Below are 17,112 nucleotides of genomic sequence, written 5' to 3' on the forward strand. Positions count from 1 at the left end.
TTTAGTGCTACCACTATGAAGCTCTAGGCAAGAGAGTTGAATGGAAAATTATTCATTGCTTGATATTTTGAGACTTGAAATTCCCTTCCTAGATTATTCAGAGTCATTTATAAACAAAAGGTAGGGTGCTGAGATTTGTTGATTGAAAAAAAATAAAAGAAAACCCAGTCCATAGTCCAAAAAAGTCACATATCCCACATCTAATCCAAATATTACTTTGTTGAAAAGGCAGGAACATGTAAATAACTCATATCTGATATTTTCATGTGACGTTAAATGGTCATACCATTTTAAATAACTGCAGATTTCCGGAAAGCTTTTTGCCTTAGTACTATATAGGTCAAACATGGTGATATTAATTTAAATTAAGAAAATATGGGAATAATATAAAGAAATTTTGCTAGAGATAGGCAAGACTCGTCCTCAACCTGTGATCCCATTTTGAAGAGAATGTAAGAGATGGAAAGCAAACCATAAATTAGTTACATAAATTGAACTTATGTCTTAAAAACTTTTTAACGGTGCCTTTTTTTTTCTTTTTTCACACTACAACTCATGGGACATATAAAAGTTAGCTGGATTTTTTAAAAAAAAAATTTTTTTTAACGTTTATTTATTTTTGAGACAGAGAGAGACAAAGCATGAATGGGGGAGGGTCAGAGAGAGGGAGACAGAATCCGAAACAGGCTCCAGGCTCTGAGCTGTCAGCACAGAGCCCGACGCGGGGCTCGAACTCACGGACCGCGAGATCATGACCTGAGCCGAAGTCGGCCGCTCAACCGACAGAGCCACCCAGGCGCCCCTTAGCTGGATTTTTAAAAAATTGAAAACCTTTCTGAAAAAGTACAAATAAAGTCTAATTGGTGATGAATTACTTTGAAAGTCACATGATCTAAATCAAATGTTCCCAAATTATGATTTCAGAAGTGCAATGAGTCAGTGGAAAAGTTGGCATTTTAGATAAGATTGTACTATGAACACTTCTGTTTTAGGGTGCATTTTTGTGTTTAAATATAAAGATACAGGAGTGCAATTTGAGATTGTCTGCTGAGTGCCTGACTATTCACCAAATCAGGCAATTTGCAGTTTTTCCTCTTGGAAGTAGACTTCCTTGCTTTGCTATGGTTTCCACTGTATCTGATGAAAAAACAGATTTTCTCCTCCATTGAAGGGGTAGGCTGGGTGTATATAACAAATTGGGAAGAAAGTGGTTTGATGGAAACTGCTTGAGGTTGTAACTTTCAATTTTCCTAGTTTTCATTCTCTTCCTGAGACCTCTGAGTTCATTGTATCTGTAAAAAAAAAAGGCAAAAAGGCAGGCTGGTAATGAGCTTGGCTGTGTTCATTCCCTACTCTTGCCACTCAGGGTTTTATTTTTCAATATTTGAAAGTTCAGTAGTTTCCTAAGTGTGAATATATTTAGGGATTACTTTATTTATTTACTTTTATTTTATGATAAAGATAATGTGGGCAGGTTGTACAAATGTTTTTCAACAGCTCACAGTGTGTGTGTGCATGTGTGGGAGTGTGTGTGTGTGTGTGCGCGTGCATGCATGCATGTGCATGTGCCTGCACATTAGAAGGGGAATCCAAAAATGGCTGCAGAATTATTATTTGCTACTTTTTTGTTGACTTTTTAGGGGATTTGTTTGTCCACAGATGACACTTATGTAGCCCAAGGAGAAGAGAAGAAACTAGGAGAAGGAGACAAAAGCTCATGTAAATGCTATCTGTGTCTCAACTCTATGTCAAGCCTCTTTGAATCCCTTGATCCTCTCAGCAAGTCTGCAGGCCCCAGAGGGGCAGTTGGGTGCTTCTGGTTTTCCTCCATACCACATGTAGGCTCTGGGACTGTGTTGCTCTCACAGACCTTTTCTCTGCATGTACCTTCTCTCCCTCTGTCTATAGCCATTTTTCTCTACTACACCCTTGCTTTTGGTGGAATATATTCTGAAAGTTTGCCTTGTCCCAGGAGTCCAGGTGGAAGCAGGAAGAAAGTCCCTGCTACGCTTACATACTCAAAGTGTAGGTGAGGGAAAAAATGTGTGTTTTTAAACATTTTTTTTAATGTTTATTTATTTTTGGAGAGAGAGAGAGACAGAGTGCAAGCAGGAGAGGTGCAGAGAGAGAGGGAGACACAGAATCTGAAGCAGGCTCCAGGCTGTGAGCTGCCAGCACAGAGCCTGATGTGGGGGTCAAACTCATGAACAATAAGATAATGACCTGAGCCGAAGTCAGACGCTTAACTGAGCCACTAGGCGCCCCAAAAATGTTTTTTTGTTGTTGTTGGTTGGTTGATTTTTGGGAGAGATTGACAGAGAGAGAGAGAGAGAGAGAGCGAGCGAGAATCTCAAGCAGGCTCCACACCCAGTGCAGAGCTGGATTTGGGGCTCAGTTTCAACTGTGAGATCACAAGCTGAACTGAAATCAAGAGTCAGAAGCTTAACTGACTGAGCCACTCAGGCTTCCCAGGAAGGATATTTCAACTACCCATTCTCCCATTCCGGGAATGAAACCCCAGGTCTATGGGGATGTGTGGGAGGATGTGAAAGAAGCCTTCACTTAAACCTAATGCTCTTTTGTTTCTCTCACCTCCTTAATTAAGCTTTTGAATGGTTTTGAAGGCTTTCTTTTGTAGTGGAAGGTTCCTCTTGCATTGTGTCCTATATGTTTCTTACTCTATTGCTTACAGGAAAAAACCAGATGCCTTGATTTAGTCAATGTCTGGTTTTTAATATAAAGAGAAGCTTCTGTGACTTCGAAAACCTTTTTTCCCCCTTCCTTATTATATGGCTCTTACAGCTGATACCTATTGCATTCATGACTGTTACATTTTTTATTACTTAAAAAAGTCAAGGTTGGGCAATGACTTCTTTATTTTCTGCCCTCCAGCTGTGGATGTTTAGCCTCAGTGGCTAGAGGATCACAAGGTCAACAAAATTTAGACAGGATGAAAATGTAGCAGACAATATTCGAAATGTTAGCCCATCAAGTCAATATTGCTAAAATCAAGAGCCATAATAATGCCACCACCACAGTTCACATATGTGTGTCAATTTGCATCTTACAGACCATTTTCTGATGAAATACTGAATACCTTCCACAACTTGTCAAGGTAGCTTTTTAAAATTCCCTTTTTGTATGAGGGGATTAAGACTCAGAGGGATCAAGAGGCTATCCCAAGCACACGTGTGTCAAGAATTTCAATTCTAGACTGGAACTGAGGCATTCTGATTCCACGTACTCTTTGCACTTCATCAGAGTCTTGGTTTCTGAATCAATAAGTCTTGTGGTGACTTGTTTGGGTCACTAAATTCAGCTTGATGCTTTTCTAGGTCTAGTGGGCCACTGCTTTTCTGTTCTTGATGTACTCCCTCTATGTTGAATCGTGCACTTTTAATTTTAGTCTGATTGTTGGCTGCTCTCTCCAATTCATGTCTTGCTTTGCCTACAACAAATCTAAGCCAGTCCTCTCCCACAGTTAGCATTTCAGAGCTCCATCTAGGTTTCTCACCCATCTCATCCTCCTCTGCCTGTTTAATGTAGATTATAATCAGATTTCCTGGATGATTAATGTAGTAAGTAGTGAACATCTCCACTTTCCCAAATCCTGAATTCTAATTTTACAACCTAATATTGAATTTAATATAGCTTTACCTAGAAATCTTTATTGGTGTTTTGGGGTCTGCTGATTTTAGTCTAACATAGAGTTGAAGAGTTGAATTAATGGATTTTCTCATTGTGGGGAACATCAAGGACATATTAGCTCAGAGGAGACTGGGCCAAATGTGGAAATTGTAGAACACATGTTCCTAAGTGCTGTATCTTTCATGCAATGAATGTTGCACAGTGAATTAATTAGTTGGCCTTGATTCTGGTGCCACTTCTGCTGATGACTCATTGTTTTCAACATCTAGGCAATGGGGCAGTGCAGAATATTTGTCTTTGTGCCATGTACTTTTTATTGTTTTACTATTTACATAGGATCCATTTCAGTAGCAGGATGGAAGTTCATGCTTAAAACACAGAGTCAATTCATAGACATGGCCTGAAATCAATGTATGTGATATGTATTTAAAGCTCATTAGCTTCTAGGGACTCATTAGCCCTGAAAAAATTGGTTGAACTTAACCAAAGATGAAATGTGTGTTAAAAAATATGTAATTAAAAAAAAACAGTGGGTCTGTGATCTATAGAATTAGTGCTGTACTTCCTTTGATTACTGTTGTGTTTGTCCTTATTCTCATGTCATAAAGAGTTATGAAAATGTCAAGATTTGGGGGCTGCTGTCTAAAGCTGGCAACATAACCACATCTCTTAGAGACTTGTGAAATATCTTCAATTAAAAGGCATTGGGTCTCTTACTCAACACATCTCCAGAAGCAAGGGAAACAAAAGCAAAAATGAACTATTGGGACCTCATCAAAATAAAAAGCTTCTGCACAGTGAAGGAAACAATCACCAAAACTAAAAGGCAACCAACAGAATGGGAGAAGATATTTGCAAATGACATATCAGGTAAAGGGTTAGTATACCAAATCTATAAAGAACTTATCCAACTCAACACCCAAAAAACAATCCAGTGATGAAATGGGCAAAAGACATGAATAGACACTTCTTCAAAGAACAAACACATCCAGATGGCCAACTGACACATGAAAAAATGCTCAACATCGCTATCATCAGGGAAATACAAATCAAAACCACAATGAGATACCACTTTACACCTGTCAGAATGGCTAACATTAACAACTCAGGCAACAACAGATGTTGGTGAGGATGGGAAGAAAGAGGATCTCTTTTGCATTGTTGGTGGGAATGCAAGCTGGTGCAGCCACTCTGGAAAACAGTATGGAGGTTCCTCAAAAAACTAAAAATAGAACTACTCTGTGACCCAGCAATTGCACTACTAGTATTTATCCAAGGGATACAGGTGTGCTGTTTCAAAGGGGCACATGCACCCCCCCCCCCATGTTTATAGCAGGACTATCCACAATAGCCAAAGTATGGAAAGAGCCCAAATGTCCATTGATGGATGAATGGATAAAGAAAATGTAGCATATATATACAATGGAGTATTACTCGGCAATCAAAAAGAATGAAATCTTGCCATTTGCAACTACGTGGAACTAGAGGGTATCATGCTGAGGGAAATTAGTCAGAGAAAGACAAAAATCACTTGACTTCACTCATATGAGAACTTTAAGAGACAAAACAGTTGAACATAAGGGCAGGAAACAACAATAATATAAAAACAGGGAGGGGGACAAAGAATAAGAGACTCATAAATATGGAGAACAAACAGAGGGTTACTGGAGGGGGTGTGGGAGGGGGATGGGCTAAATGGGTAAGGGGCAGTAAGGAATCTACTCCTGAATCGTTGTTGCACTATATGCTAACCAATTTGGATGTAAATGAAAAATAAAATAAAATTAAAAAAAGAAAGCATTGGGAAACAGGAGCGCCTCCTGGCTCAGTCTGTTGAGCATCCGACTCGTGAGTTCAGCTCATGTCGTGATCCCAGGGTTGTGGGATCGAGAGCTGCATTGGGCTTTGCACTGAGCATGGAGCTTGCTTGAAATTCTCTTCCTCTCCCTGTTCCCATCCCTGCTTGCACCTGTGTGATCTGTCTCTAAAATGAAAAAAAAAAAAGCTTTAAAAAGTGCTTAAATAAAAGACATTGGGAAACAGAAAAACAAAAAGCTCAGATGACAGTGGCAACTAAAAAGGAGTGACAAGTGACTGTGGGAATTTCTAATGAATACCTGTGTTAGAAGGTCGTTTACCAAGACCAGGTATTATACAAATTGTGGCCAAAGATGTGAAAATGTAATTACATCAGTGGACAAAACAACAAAAGGTGGTGGGGTCTGGCAGAAGGATTTTTAACAGGATTCTCTATCATAGTAAGGTAGATGTATTCAATGAAAATAATGCAAATCAGGAACTGGTTTCCACTCTGAGGCAGAATAGAAGAGGTTCTAATAATTACCTCAGAACGAGAGAAACAATTCTGCTAAGAACAGGATCATGACTTTAGTAAATTAGTTATCAGAATTATTTAACTTTTATGGGAGTTAGGGATTTGAAATAGACTGTGAATGAGAGAGAAACACTGTCACTTGGAGTAGTTAAAGGAATTTAAAAATTTTTGACTTTTCAGAATGCTGTGTTTTCCATCTTTCTTTCTTCATTTGCAGTAACATTTTTTAATGTTTTATCTTTTTTTTTTTTTTTTTCCAACATTTTTTATTTATTTTTGGGACAGAGAGAGACAGAGCATGAACGGGGGAGGGGCAGAGAGAGAGGGAGACACAGAATCGGAAACAGGCTCCAGGCTCCGAGCCATCAGCCCAGAGCCTGACGCGGGGCTCGAACTCACGGATCGCGAGATCGTGACCTGGCTGAAGTCGGACGCTCAACCGACTGCGCCACCCAGGCGCCCCAATGTTTTATCTTTTTTAAAAAATCTTTTTAAATGTTTATTTGTTTTTGAGAGACAGAGTGCAAGTGAAGGAAAGGCAGAGAGAGAGGGAGACACAGAATCTGAAGCAGGCTCCAGACTGTGAGCTGTCAGCACAGAGCCCAATGTGGGGCTGGAGCCCACAAACCATGAGATCGTGACCTAAGCTGAAGTTGGACGCTCAACTGACCGAGCCACCCATGTGCCCCTGTTTTATCTTTTAATTTGAGGGGCAAAATCATAATTTGTTACATGCCACAAATGTGTGGTAGACATGCAATAACTATTTGTTAAATTGAATGAATGACTGAATCAATCAAGAATTACAATGCAAATACAGGATTTATGTTATTGTAATGCTTTGTAGTTTTTTATTTGCCATGATTGCTAGCTAACTTATCAGGTTTATGGCAAAAATTGATTGAGGTCATGGAGTTTGCAGAGCTGATTTTGGATTTGATGTTTCAGCATGATATATATGGGGAAAGGGATGTATTTACTATTAAAACATAAGAGAGGGTTGCTATCTAAACATCTTTACAGTTAACTTTTCTTTCTTCTTCTTCTTTTTAATCCCTTCATTTTCTATATGTTTCTCTGAAATGTTCTGCTCCCAACAGGACCAGTTTAGACAATGCTGTCATTAAATTGGCATTTTCAGTGAGTTATGCTTATCTGCATTTGAAGCTCTTTATACAAAAATGGAGCAGTTTAATTAAGTTTGTTTAGAAGCAGCAGGGATTTTACATTATTATGATCCAGCTACTTCTTTTGCCTGTCATTTGAATGAGAGGTGTGATTTTGGTAGAAAAGACTCCTAGAGCCAATTAGCTACTTTGAGCATTGAAGCTACCTTGGCAAAAAGAATTGCAAACCAGTGAATTTTTTCCATTATTCCATGGATAACACACTGTTCAGCTAGTGAACAGATTATTTCAAGCAAAGTCACTTATTTCTAAGACTAAGAATATTGTTTAATCATGACAACATGTATAGAAAGAAACATCACAAAAAAATCAAGGGAGGAAGTAACAAATGCATGTAGAAAAGGCCACTGTAGCTTTGTAAAGTTCCATGTGGAACAGAAGTCAGCACTACTGCCCAGTTGATGAAAGGTAATAGGTATTGGTAGATGTAGGGGAGAAGGTACAGAAATGAGTATTTATTTTGCCAAGATCCATTATCTTTCACTTGTGTTCTCTAATCTCCTTAACAGCCTTGAAAAATGGGAATTATTAGCCCTACTTATCTTGTTTAGGAAAGGAAACTGAAGCACACAGAAATTGAAGAACTGACCTAAATTTGAGCTGCAGTTAAGAAAGCCAAGATTTGAACCCAGTGGTGGTTCCTCATCCCTCTATCTGAAGCATGTCACACAATGAATCTTTCCCAATTGATATTCTGTTCATTGCAGGTTTCCCCTGGGCTTTCTTGAGTTTCTAGGTCAGATTTTCTTAGAAGTTTAAACCTTCCAGGGGCGCCTGGGTGGCTCGGTCGGTTAAACGTCCGACTTCGGCTCAGGTCACGATCTCGCGGTCCGTGAGTTCGAGCCCAACGTCGGGCTCTGGGCTGATGGCTCAGAGCCTGGAGCCTGCTTCCGATTCTGTGTCTCCTTCTCTCTCTGCCCCTCCCCTGTTTATGCTCTGTCTCTCTCTGTCTCAAAAATAAATAAAACGTTAGAAGTTTAAACCTTCCAGTCACGAGAAGTATATGCCCCTCCATGGCTACCAGTATACACCTTTGTCCTCCTGCCCTTAGCCAATCAAGGTTGCAGTCAGTGTCATCACCCCTCTGTTCCTCCTGTCAATTTTTTTGATCTATGTCTTCCAGCTCCTGCTGAAGTCCAGCACTCTGTGCTCTCAAGGTTTGGTCTCTGACTTGTATTACTAGCTTCTTTGAGCCTGAATTCTGTTTCTTGTCAGTCTCAGTGTCTGTGTCACTACTTCTGTGTTCCCTCTGTTCTAACTGAAGTTCTTGCTTCTTGTTCCCTGTACCCTCACTTTATGCTAATGCTGTCCACACTGTGGTAAAAGCCAGACCCTGTGGCTCTTTGATGCCAACTTTCTCCTTCCCACCTGTGCTGATCTCCTGTCTCTCTAATCTGGGCTACCCACTTTACTTTGTCTTGCCAAGGCCCCTGGACATCAGACTTTTACTGATAGAATGCACAAGATGAGTGTTATTCCCGTGTATATTACTGTTCTACAAGTACACCCCAGAGTTCGATAAAATCCATAGTATATAAGCAAATAGTACCACCGATTTGTATTCATTTCACATGGCGTTCAGTAAGATATTTTTCTGGCATGTCAGTAATACAGTTTACTGATTTTATAATCTCAAAATTATAATTTACGTAAGAAAATCAGTTAACATGACTAATCTGATTTTTATCTTCACTTTAGAAGAGGAGTTATGCTCTACAAGGTAATGAAATAAGCATATATCATCAAAGAATAAACATAAGATGTTTTATTTTATTGTGATGATTATAAGATTTATAATTTCAAGATTTTAACTATGTTATCTGTGTGACTGGCATTACTACAAAGTTCACTTGTACTGTCACATGGTTTTTGACCTAGAAATTGTAATTTTTGTGCCATTATTTGTTCTTGGCAGCCTCTTCACATTTGCCCTAGGTAAATGTGCATGTACCACTTATGCTTTCTTAATCTGTACTTGATTTATTACTAAATATTTATGCCTATGTGAGAAAATAAGAAAAAAATAAGTTATTGACAGCATGTGGTACAATAATTTTTTAAATAGTTTCAATTTCCAATTATATATTAGTAACGAGAGGACAGTGAGTTTTCAGAACAGATGAAGGGTGTGTGTAATGTCCCAGCCTATAGTAGCTCCTTTCTCTTTAGTTCAAGAAAACGTTTCCGAACGGACACGAGTGAGACTGAAGTTATTATAAGGATGTCCACAAACATGTTGATCATCTCTTAACTTCAGTGTATTACTACTTGTGCTGTTATTAGAATCCAGTTACTTTTGCTATCTCACTGTTGATTAACATATTAGTATATCTTAACACTATGGATAAGAACTCCATTCTAGATGTTGACGTTTAAATTCACATTGCTTGCTAGAATTTTCCAGTTTTTTCAGACTTGGGCCCCTTTGCTTCTTCTTTTAATCTGTTTCTTTCTTTTCGTTAACCAAAACCTGCTGGTATACCATGTTGGAAAAGGATGAGAAACGTGGGGCTAAAAACTCATTACATTTTATTAATTCCTCCGAGGCAGTATTGATCAAGTTAGGAATCATCAAGAATCTCTTGTGTGTGCTCATCAATATTGTCTTGTAGAAATAGGGTCAAGGAAATACAGAGGTCTTTGAAATTAGAACTTAAATAGAAAATTTTCAACTGTAGGACCCTGTGCCTAACTCTGTGTGTAAAACAAACTTGTATGTGAATCTCATACACAGTGACCTGGCATCCTGGGACATTATGGTCAGAGCAGTCTTTCAAAACACAAAATGGATTTTGTCACTTCTCTACTTAGTAGCTTTCAGTGGCTCCCATTGCTCTCAGAATAATGGCAGAAATCCTTAACACAGCCTACCTGTTTACTCTGATCTTACACTTCATTGATTTTCACTCTCTTTGCTCTGTACATACTGTCCCCTTTTTGGTTTCTTGAATATCACTGTTTTGGGCCACAGGAACTTTAGTAACTCTGATTCCTCTACTTGATCCTTTGGCTCTTGTGTCCCCACTGGGTCATCTCAAATCTCAACTCAGGAATGATGTCTCTGTTTAGCCCCTCCAACTAAATATTCTTTCTTTTTATTGTCATCACAATTTTCATGATACATTCATATGTGATTCTGTGATTAATATTTGTTTCTCCATCCTGGTATGAGCTCCAAGTGGGCAGGGCTTTGTCTGATTTGTGTTCCTTATTGTTTGTTTCCAGTGCCTGGCACATAATCTGCCTTCAATGAATAAATGAATGATCCAGATCAAGCAAAACAATATGAATGGCTAGTGGTACATTTGAGAACTTGTTTGGTAGCCCATCTTGGAAGCACAGCTACACATAAACTTTAGCCAAAGAATGTTCTCTGTCGACCTGCCTTTTGGATCCAGATTTAGTTACACTACACATGGAACAGCAGCCAGATCAATATGTCAATTTCTCTTTCAACCATGGATTTAATTTCTTATCTTCTGAATTAGTATTGGAGGGCAAACAATTATTGATAGGGTGAGAATTATTTTATTATTAATTGTTTAACATTTCTTTCTTTCTTTTTTTTTTTTTTTTGCTATTTATAAAGTACAATCTGTTTTATTTTATTTTTCCAGAGAACAGTTTTTCTTCAATCCTTAAGGACTTAGCTCTTTACATAGGCTTTGGTGGAGGTCGTGGGGCAGCACCGGCAGGTCTAAATCTGGGTGGTGGTGTTCGGTCCTTCCGTGCTTCACGAGAGCGATTCCTGACTACCTTGCTGTGAATGGCACAACTCACACAGTAATGCAGTTTCACATACAGCTTGGGAAGCACATAGGCGTCGAAGACACTCGCTTCAGATATATCCCTGACCGCGGCGGCCTCTACTATGTTCCGGATAACGAACTTCTTAATGGCCTTATCCTTGGGGACGCAACGGGCACAGTTGGTGCAGCGAATAGGCTGTACGTGGCCGCGGCCTTTTTTGGCACGACCATTGTTCCTTCTTTTCTTGGTCATCTTGGAAACGAGACCCTGAGAGCTGTTTAACATTTCTTAGCTCTCATTCATATGATCCCATTTGGTCATCACGATAGCTCTACTATAGAGGCAGAGCTGATATAGTTAACAAATGAGATAACTGTCCCATATTGGTTATACGACCTACCCACATCATGCCCTAAATAAGCAGTTAAGCTGGGACTTAAACTTGGGCCTTAGACTTCAATCCATAACCTAGTCTACCAGTGCCAAGCTTTTTTCTTCTCTAAGTGGACATATTGTTTGGAAACAAGGAATCAGTGAATTCCATTTGGTAGCCCCTTGCCCACAATAAAGGTAAATGACAGATATCAGGATAGGCTGGATGTAGTTTATATCACAGGTTTCGGAAGTTGAAGATCTTTTGTTCTCTGTTGAGATACCATGTTTCACAGAGATACCTGAAGATCCCTTTCTGGTTCCTGACTATAATTCTGTCATTTTATCCTTCCTATCTCCCAAGTCCCCTTCTAATCATTGGAATTATCTCCCTAATAAACCACATTCTATTAATTACTTTCCACTGACTTCTGCATTGGACTTTTATGTGTGTTTTGGATACTTAAATCTATCACATGATAACAGTGGGAAAGAACATCGTATCTTTATTTTGGTCCAGGGTGCTGAAAAATTTGTCACTGTAAATCTCATTTTGAGAGGGCTTTATGAACATCTTATTCTTTTCTGATTACAAAACTAACACACATCATATAAAACAGTATAAAGAATAAACATAAATAATCCATATTTCTTATTCTAATGATAACATTTAGTATAATCCCTTTCAGGAAAGTAAAAATTTATTTTAAATAGATTTATAGCATTCTATTATTTGAATATAATTATATAACCATCCTTGCAATTTTATAATACTTAGGTTGTTTCTAATATCTCATTATCATAAATGGTGTTGGATGAACTTCTTTCCCCAAACCTCCGAATATCTTCTTAGGAAATTGCTTAGAAGTTGAATCATCAGGTTCATGGGCAATAATGAAAAAAATCATCACTTTTTCTAAAATTAAAACATAAAATTGGGAACAATAATAAAATAGTACCAAAGAGTTCAAAATAAAAATTAAAAGCCCTTTTTTTAACCTTCATAAAAATGAACTCAAAATGGGCCATAGACCTACATATAAATGCAAAACTATGAAACTTCTGGGAGATGACATAAGAGAAAATCTAGATGATCTCAGGTTTGGCAATGACTTTATAAATGCAACATGAAAGGTACAGTCTATTAAAGAAATAAGTGATAATTTTGACTGTGTTAAAATTAAAACATTTTTGCTTTACAAAGTCACTGTCAAGAGAATGAGAAGACAAGCCACAGACTGGGAGGAGATATTTGCAAAGGACATTTATGATAAAGGACTGTTAAATTCAAAATATTCAGAGAATTTTGAAACTCAGCAATAAGAGAATGAAGAATCTGTTTGAAAAATGGGCAAAATATCTGAACAGACACCTTACCAAAGAAGATCTATAGTTGGCAGATAAGCATATGAAAAGATATGTGACATAATATGTCATTAGGGAATTGTAAATTAAAACAGTGAGATACCACCATTAGCATGGCAAAAATCCAAAACACTGACAATACCAAATCCTGGTGAGGATGTGGAACAACAGGGACTCTCTTTCTTTGCCGGTGGGAATACAAAATGGTAGAGCCACTTTGGAAGACAGTTTGTCATATTCTTACAAAACTAGACATACTCTTACTATATGATCCAGCAGTTGTGCTCCTTGGTACTTCTCCAGAAGAGTTGAAAACTTATGCACACAAAACTCTGCACACGGATATTTATAGTAGTTTTATTTATAATAGCCAAAACTTGGAACCAAAAGTATGTGAATTCACCTTCAGTAGGTGAATTGATAATTAAGTTGTGGTATATCCAGACAATGGAATCTTATTCATTACTAAAAGTAAATGAGCTGTCAAGCTATGAAAAGAAACATAGGAACTTTGAATGCTTAACTGAGTGAAAGAAGCCAATCTGAAAGATTACATACTGGATTATTCCAACTACATGACATTCCAGAAAAGGTGAAACTATGGAGATAGTAAAAAGATCAGTGGTTGCAAGAAGATGGGAATGGGGGGAGGGATGAATAGGCAGAGCATAGAGAATTTTCAGGGCAGTGAAGAAACTATTCCGTATGATATTATAATGGTGGATACATACCATTATACATCTGTCCAAACCCATAGAATTTAAAACACCAAGAGTGAGCCCTATTTAAACTCTGGACTTTAGGTGATAATGGTATATCAGTGTTGGTTCATCTGTTGTTATAAATGTATCACTGTGGTACAGGGACAATGTGTGTTCATGAAGTGGAGGCTGGGCATATATGGAAGTCTTTGTAACTTTCTACTCAGTTTTACTGTGAACCTAAAACTACTCTAGAAGACAGAGTCTATCTAACAAAAAAAGCTCCTCCACCCCAGGCTTCTATTTCTACAGGTCCATTTATTAGAAAAGAATCATCTTTGGCCATTTCTCATTTCTCATTTCTCTTGTTAGTTATTCTGGTTGTTGTAAGATGCTTATATCTAACCCTTGATTTTTCAGCTTTGGGAGGTTTCTCTTGTTGCTGTGCTAAGAAAGATGAGGAATTCAGCTCATATTTATTATCCTCCACCCCCACTAATTTTGTTTGCTATATAGTTTTACCAGTAGTTTCCTTTGTACATTTCAAACTATATTTTGGTATCTTAATCTTAATGTAGTATACACCTTGGGTTAGCGATGTGTTTGGCTTTCCTTCTCAGTACTTCACCACTGTCATGAAAGCCACCTCAAAGATTAATAGGCATGGTGGTAACGTGACTATAATAAAGAAAAAGTAATCAAGCGAAAGTTGAGGGATAGTCTACAAAATAACTGGCCTTTATTCTTCAAAAGTCAAAGTCATGAATAACAAAGACTGAAATATTATTCTAGATTAAAGAAAACTACAGAGATACTACAACATGTAGTTCTGGATTGGATTCTGGATTAAGAAAAAAATGTATTTTCTTTTTTAATAAAAGATATAGTGGGACAAATGGGACAATTTTAATAAAGCCTATGGTAAATGTTAATTAGTGTTAATTTCCAGATTTTGATAATTGGTGATTCTGTAAGAGAATGTCCTTGTCTTTAGATAATACACAATGAAACTTAGGGGTAAAGGAGCATTTATTTGCAACTTACTTTCAAACAGTGAATGTGGATATATATAGAGAAAATGCTAAAGTAAATATAATGAATTGTTAACATTTGGGAAATCTAGGGGAAGCGATTCTTTGCACTATGGCAACTTTTCTGTAAGTCTAAAACACCTTTACAGTTGGCTTGTTTAAATCAGGTCTCAGGTAAAATCCATATATTGCATTTGTTTGGGGTGGCTCTTAAGAGTCTTGTAATCCATATGGTTCATGCTCCCTTTGTTTTAAAATGTCACTTTTTAATTATAGCAACAACCATTTGACCCACTTTTGAATTTGGATGATCATATGCTCTTTGTGTCATTTAATATATTTCTTTATCATACATTTTTCCTGAAGACTGGTACATTTAAGAAGTTCCAGTGAATTTATGTTAAAAAAAATTGGCATGGTGATACTAGGGGAAGGATGCAGTAATTCAGGGCAGCATTTAGTTAAAAGAAGGGAGGGAGATGGCACATTAGTCTCTAGCAATATCAACTGGAAAAGAGCTGAGATGCTTACACATTAAGAAAATTGAGGGTCTCGCTCACTGCAGTCCACCCATGCTTCTTGTCCTCCCACCACTCATTTTCATGCCCACTGCTGCCACCTCCACCTATCACCCTGGAAGAGGAGATCCCTGCACTCATCATTGATGATAACTCTGGTATATGCAAGGTGGGCTTTGCTGGGAATGATGTCCCTTGTCCCCCTGCCATATTCCCATCCATTGTCAGAAACCCCCTGCCTCCAAGGTGTTGTCATGGTGGGCATTAGCCAAAAGGACTCCTATGTGGGCAGCAGGGCCCAGAGCAAGCCAGGCATCCTATCCTTAAGTACCCTATTGAGCCTGGCATCATCACCAACAAGGAGGATATGGAGAAGATCTGGTACCACACCTTCTACAATGAACTTCACATGGCCCCCAAGGAGCACTACAACACTTCCACCACTGGTATTGTCATGGACTCTGGGGACAGGGTAACCCACACTGTGCCCATCTTTGTGGGGTACTCCCTGCCCCGTGCCATCCTGTGCCTGGACCTGGCTGGCCAGGGCCTGATGGACTACCTCTTGAAGATATTCGCAGAGAGTGGTTACAGTTTCACCACCACAGTTGAGTGGGAAATCATGCGTGACATAACTGAGAAGCTCTGCTAGGTCAACCTCTACTTTGAGCAGCAAATGGCCACTGTGGTGTCCTCCTCCTCCTTGGAAAAGAGCTATGAGCTGGCTGATAGTCATCTGATCACCATGGGCAAGAAGCGGTACCACTGCCCTGTGGGATTTTCCCAGCTATCCTTTCTGGGTATAGAGTCCTTTGGTATCCATGAGATCACCTTCAACTTCATCATGAAGTGTGACTCTGACATCTGGATGGACCTGTACTCTAACACAGTGCCGAATGGTGGGACCACCATGTACCCAGGCATCTTGGACAGAATGCAGAAAGGGAGCACGACCCTGGAACCCAGCATTATGAAGATCAAGGTCATTGCTTCTCCTGAATGCAAATACTTTGTGTGGATCAGGGGCTCCATCCTGGCCTCGCTGTTCACCTTTAAGCAGATGTGAATCAGCAAACAGAAGTATGAAGAGTTGGGCCCCTCCACTTCCCACTGCAGATGCTTCTAAATGCCTTGCAAGCAGTTATGTAGCATTTGCTGCATGAGTTAATTCCTAAGTATAAATTTACCCTGGCAAATGTGTACACTTCATGCTAGCCTCATAAACTGGAATACGCCTTTGAAAATAAATTTGTCCTTGAAGCTTGTATCTGATGTCAGCCCTGGATGGAAGATTGTTGCTGATTTTGACTTTGTATTCAAATTAAATTTTCTCTTGGTATATGTTTAATACCTTGTAGATAACCTTGATTTAAACCTCTTTTATAGAATGTGGCTTAGTCATTTCATGGCTGAGGGGAGAACATGTTTATGGAAGAGAAATCCATTGGTTTGATGAGCATCCTCCATAAGGTTCTTTTTAAAAAACATTTTTTTTTACTGTTTATTTTTTGAGAGAGAGAGAGAGACAGAATGTGAGCAGGGGAGGGGCAGAGAGAGAGGGAGACACAGAATCTGAAGCAGGTTCCAGGCTCTGAGCTGTCAGCACAGAGCCTGATGTGGGGCTTGACCTCACAAGCTGTGAGATCATGACCTGAGCTGAAGTCAGACACTCAACCGACTGAGCCATCCAGGTGCCCCCATAACGTTCTTGATCTGAGTTGGGTATTAACGTGTGAGAGCTGCCTATTTCAGGATTACCTAGAGGCTGGCAAGATTTTTGAACCAGTTGAAATTTCTTTGTCTTTCTGGTCTGACAGGATTAGGAAGGTCTGAGGTTTAGGACCCACTTTCCTTTCTTATCCAGTGTTTTCCTACCAGAACACTGTGGGTTGTTACTAACTGCCTTGTGTTGGAAAACAGTTTACATTTACACCTGTAAATTTATTCATCCTTTTAATATACTGAGATTTTGTACACAATTCTCAATTGTTTAAGAGATGACGACATTTTTTGGTTTTCTCCTGTCATGTGAGAACATTAGGCTCTCAGCAACATGTCATTGTTTGAGGAAAATAAAGTGCTGCAGTAAACTGGAAAAAAAAATCAGCGGGATAGCCTCCCTTGCTTCTTGTCCCAACCTTCTACTTTCGTAAGAAAGGTGAGGACATGAGGTATTCAACAGAATATTATAAAGCATTTTTCCTA

General features: G+C 38.8%; 2 protein-coding genes across 2 annotated transcripts; one reads left to right on the forward strand and one right to left on the reverse strand.

Annotated features, from left to right (window-relative positions):
- Window positions 1-10,750: 10,750 nt before the first annotated feature.
- On the reverse strand, window positions 10,751-11,193 carry LOC131508455 (small ribosomal subunit protein eS26). Its single transcript, XM_058723498.1, has one exon. The coding sequence runs from the start codon at window positions 11,170-11,172 to the stop codon at window positions 10,825-10,827; it is 348 nt and encodes a 115-aa protein (XP_058579481.1). The 5' UTR covers window positions 11,173-11,193; the 3' UTR covers window positions 10,751-10,824.
- Window positions 11,194-14,551: 3,358 nt separating this feature from the next.
- On the forward strand, window positions 14,552-16,130 carry LOC131509873 (actin, muscle-like). The gene is given in 2 exon segments (XM_058726165.1): window positions 14,552-15,225; window positions 15,228-16,130. Coding segments are annotated over 2 exon segments (978 nt in total). The 5' UTR covers window positions 14,552-15,053; the 3' UTR covers window positions 16,034-16,130.
- Window positions 16,131-17,112: the final 982 nt, after the last annotated feature.

The sequence above is a fragment of the Neofelis nebulosa genome, chromosome 4 (genome assembly GCF_028018385.1).
Source record: "Neofelis nebulosa isolate mNeoNeb1 chromosome 4, mNeoNeb1.pri, whole genome shotgun sequence".
In the NCBI taxonomy this organism is placed as follows: Eukaryota; Metazoa; Chordata; class Mammalia; order Carnivora; family Felidae; genus Neofelis; species Neofelis nebulosa.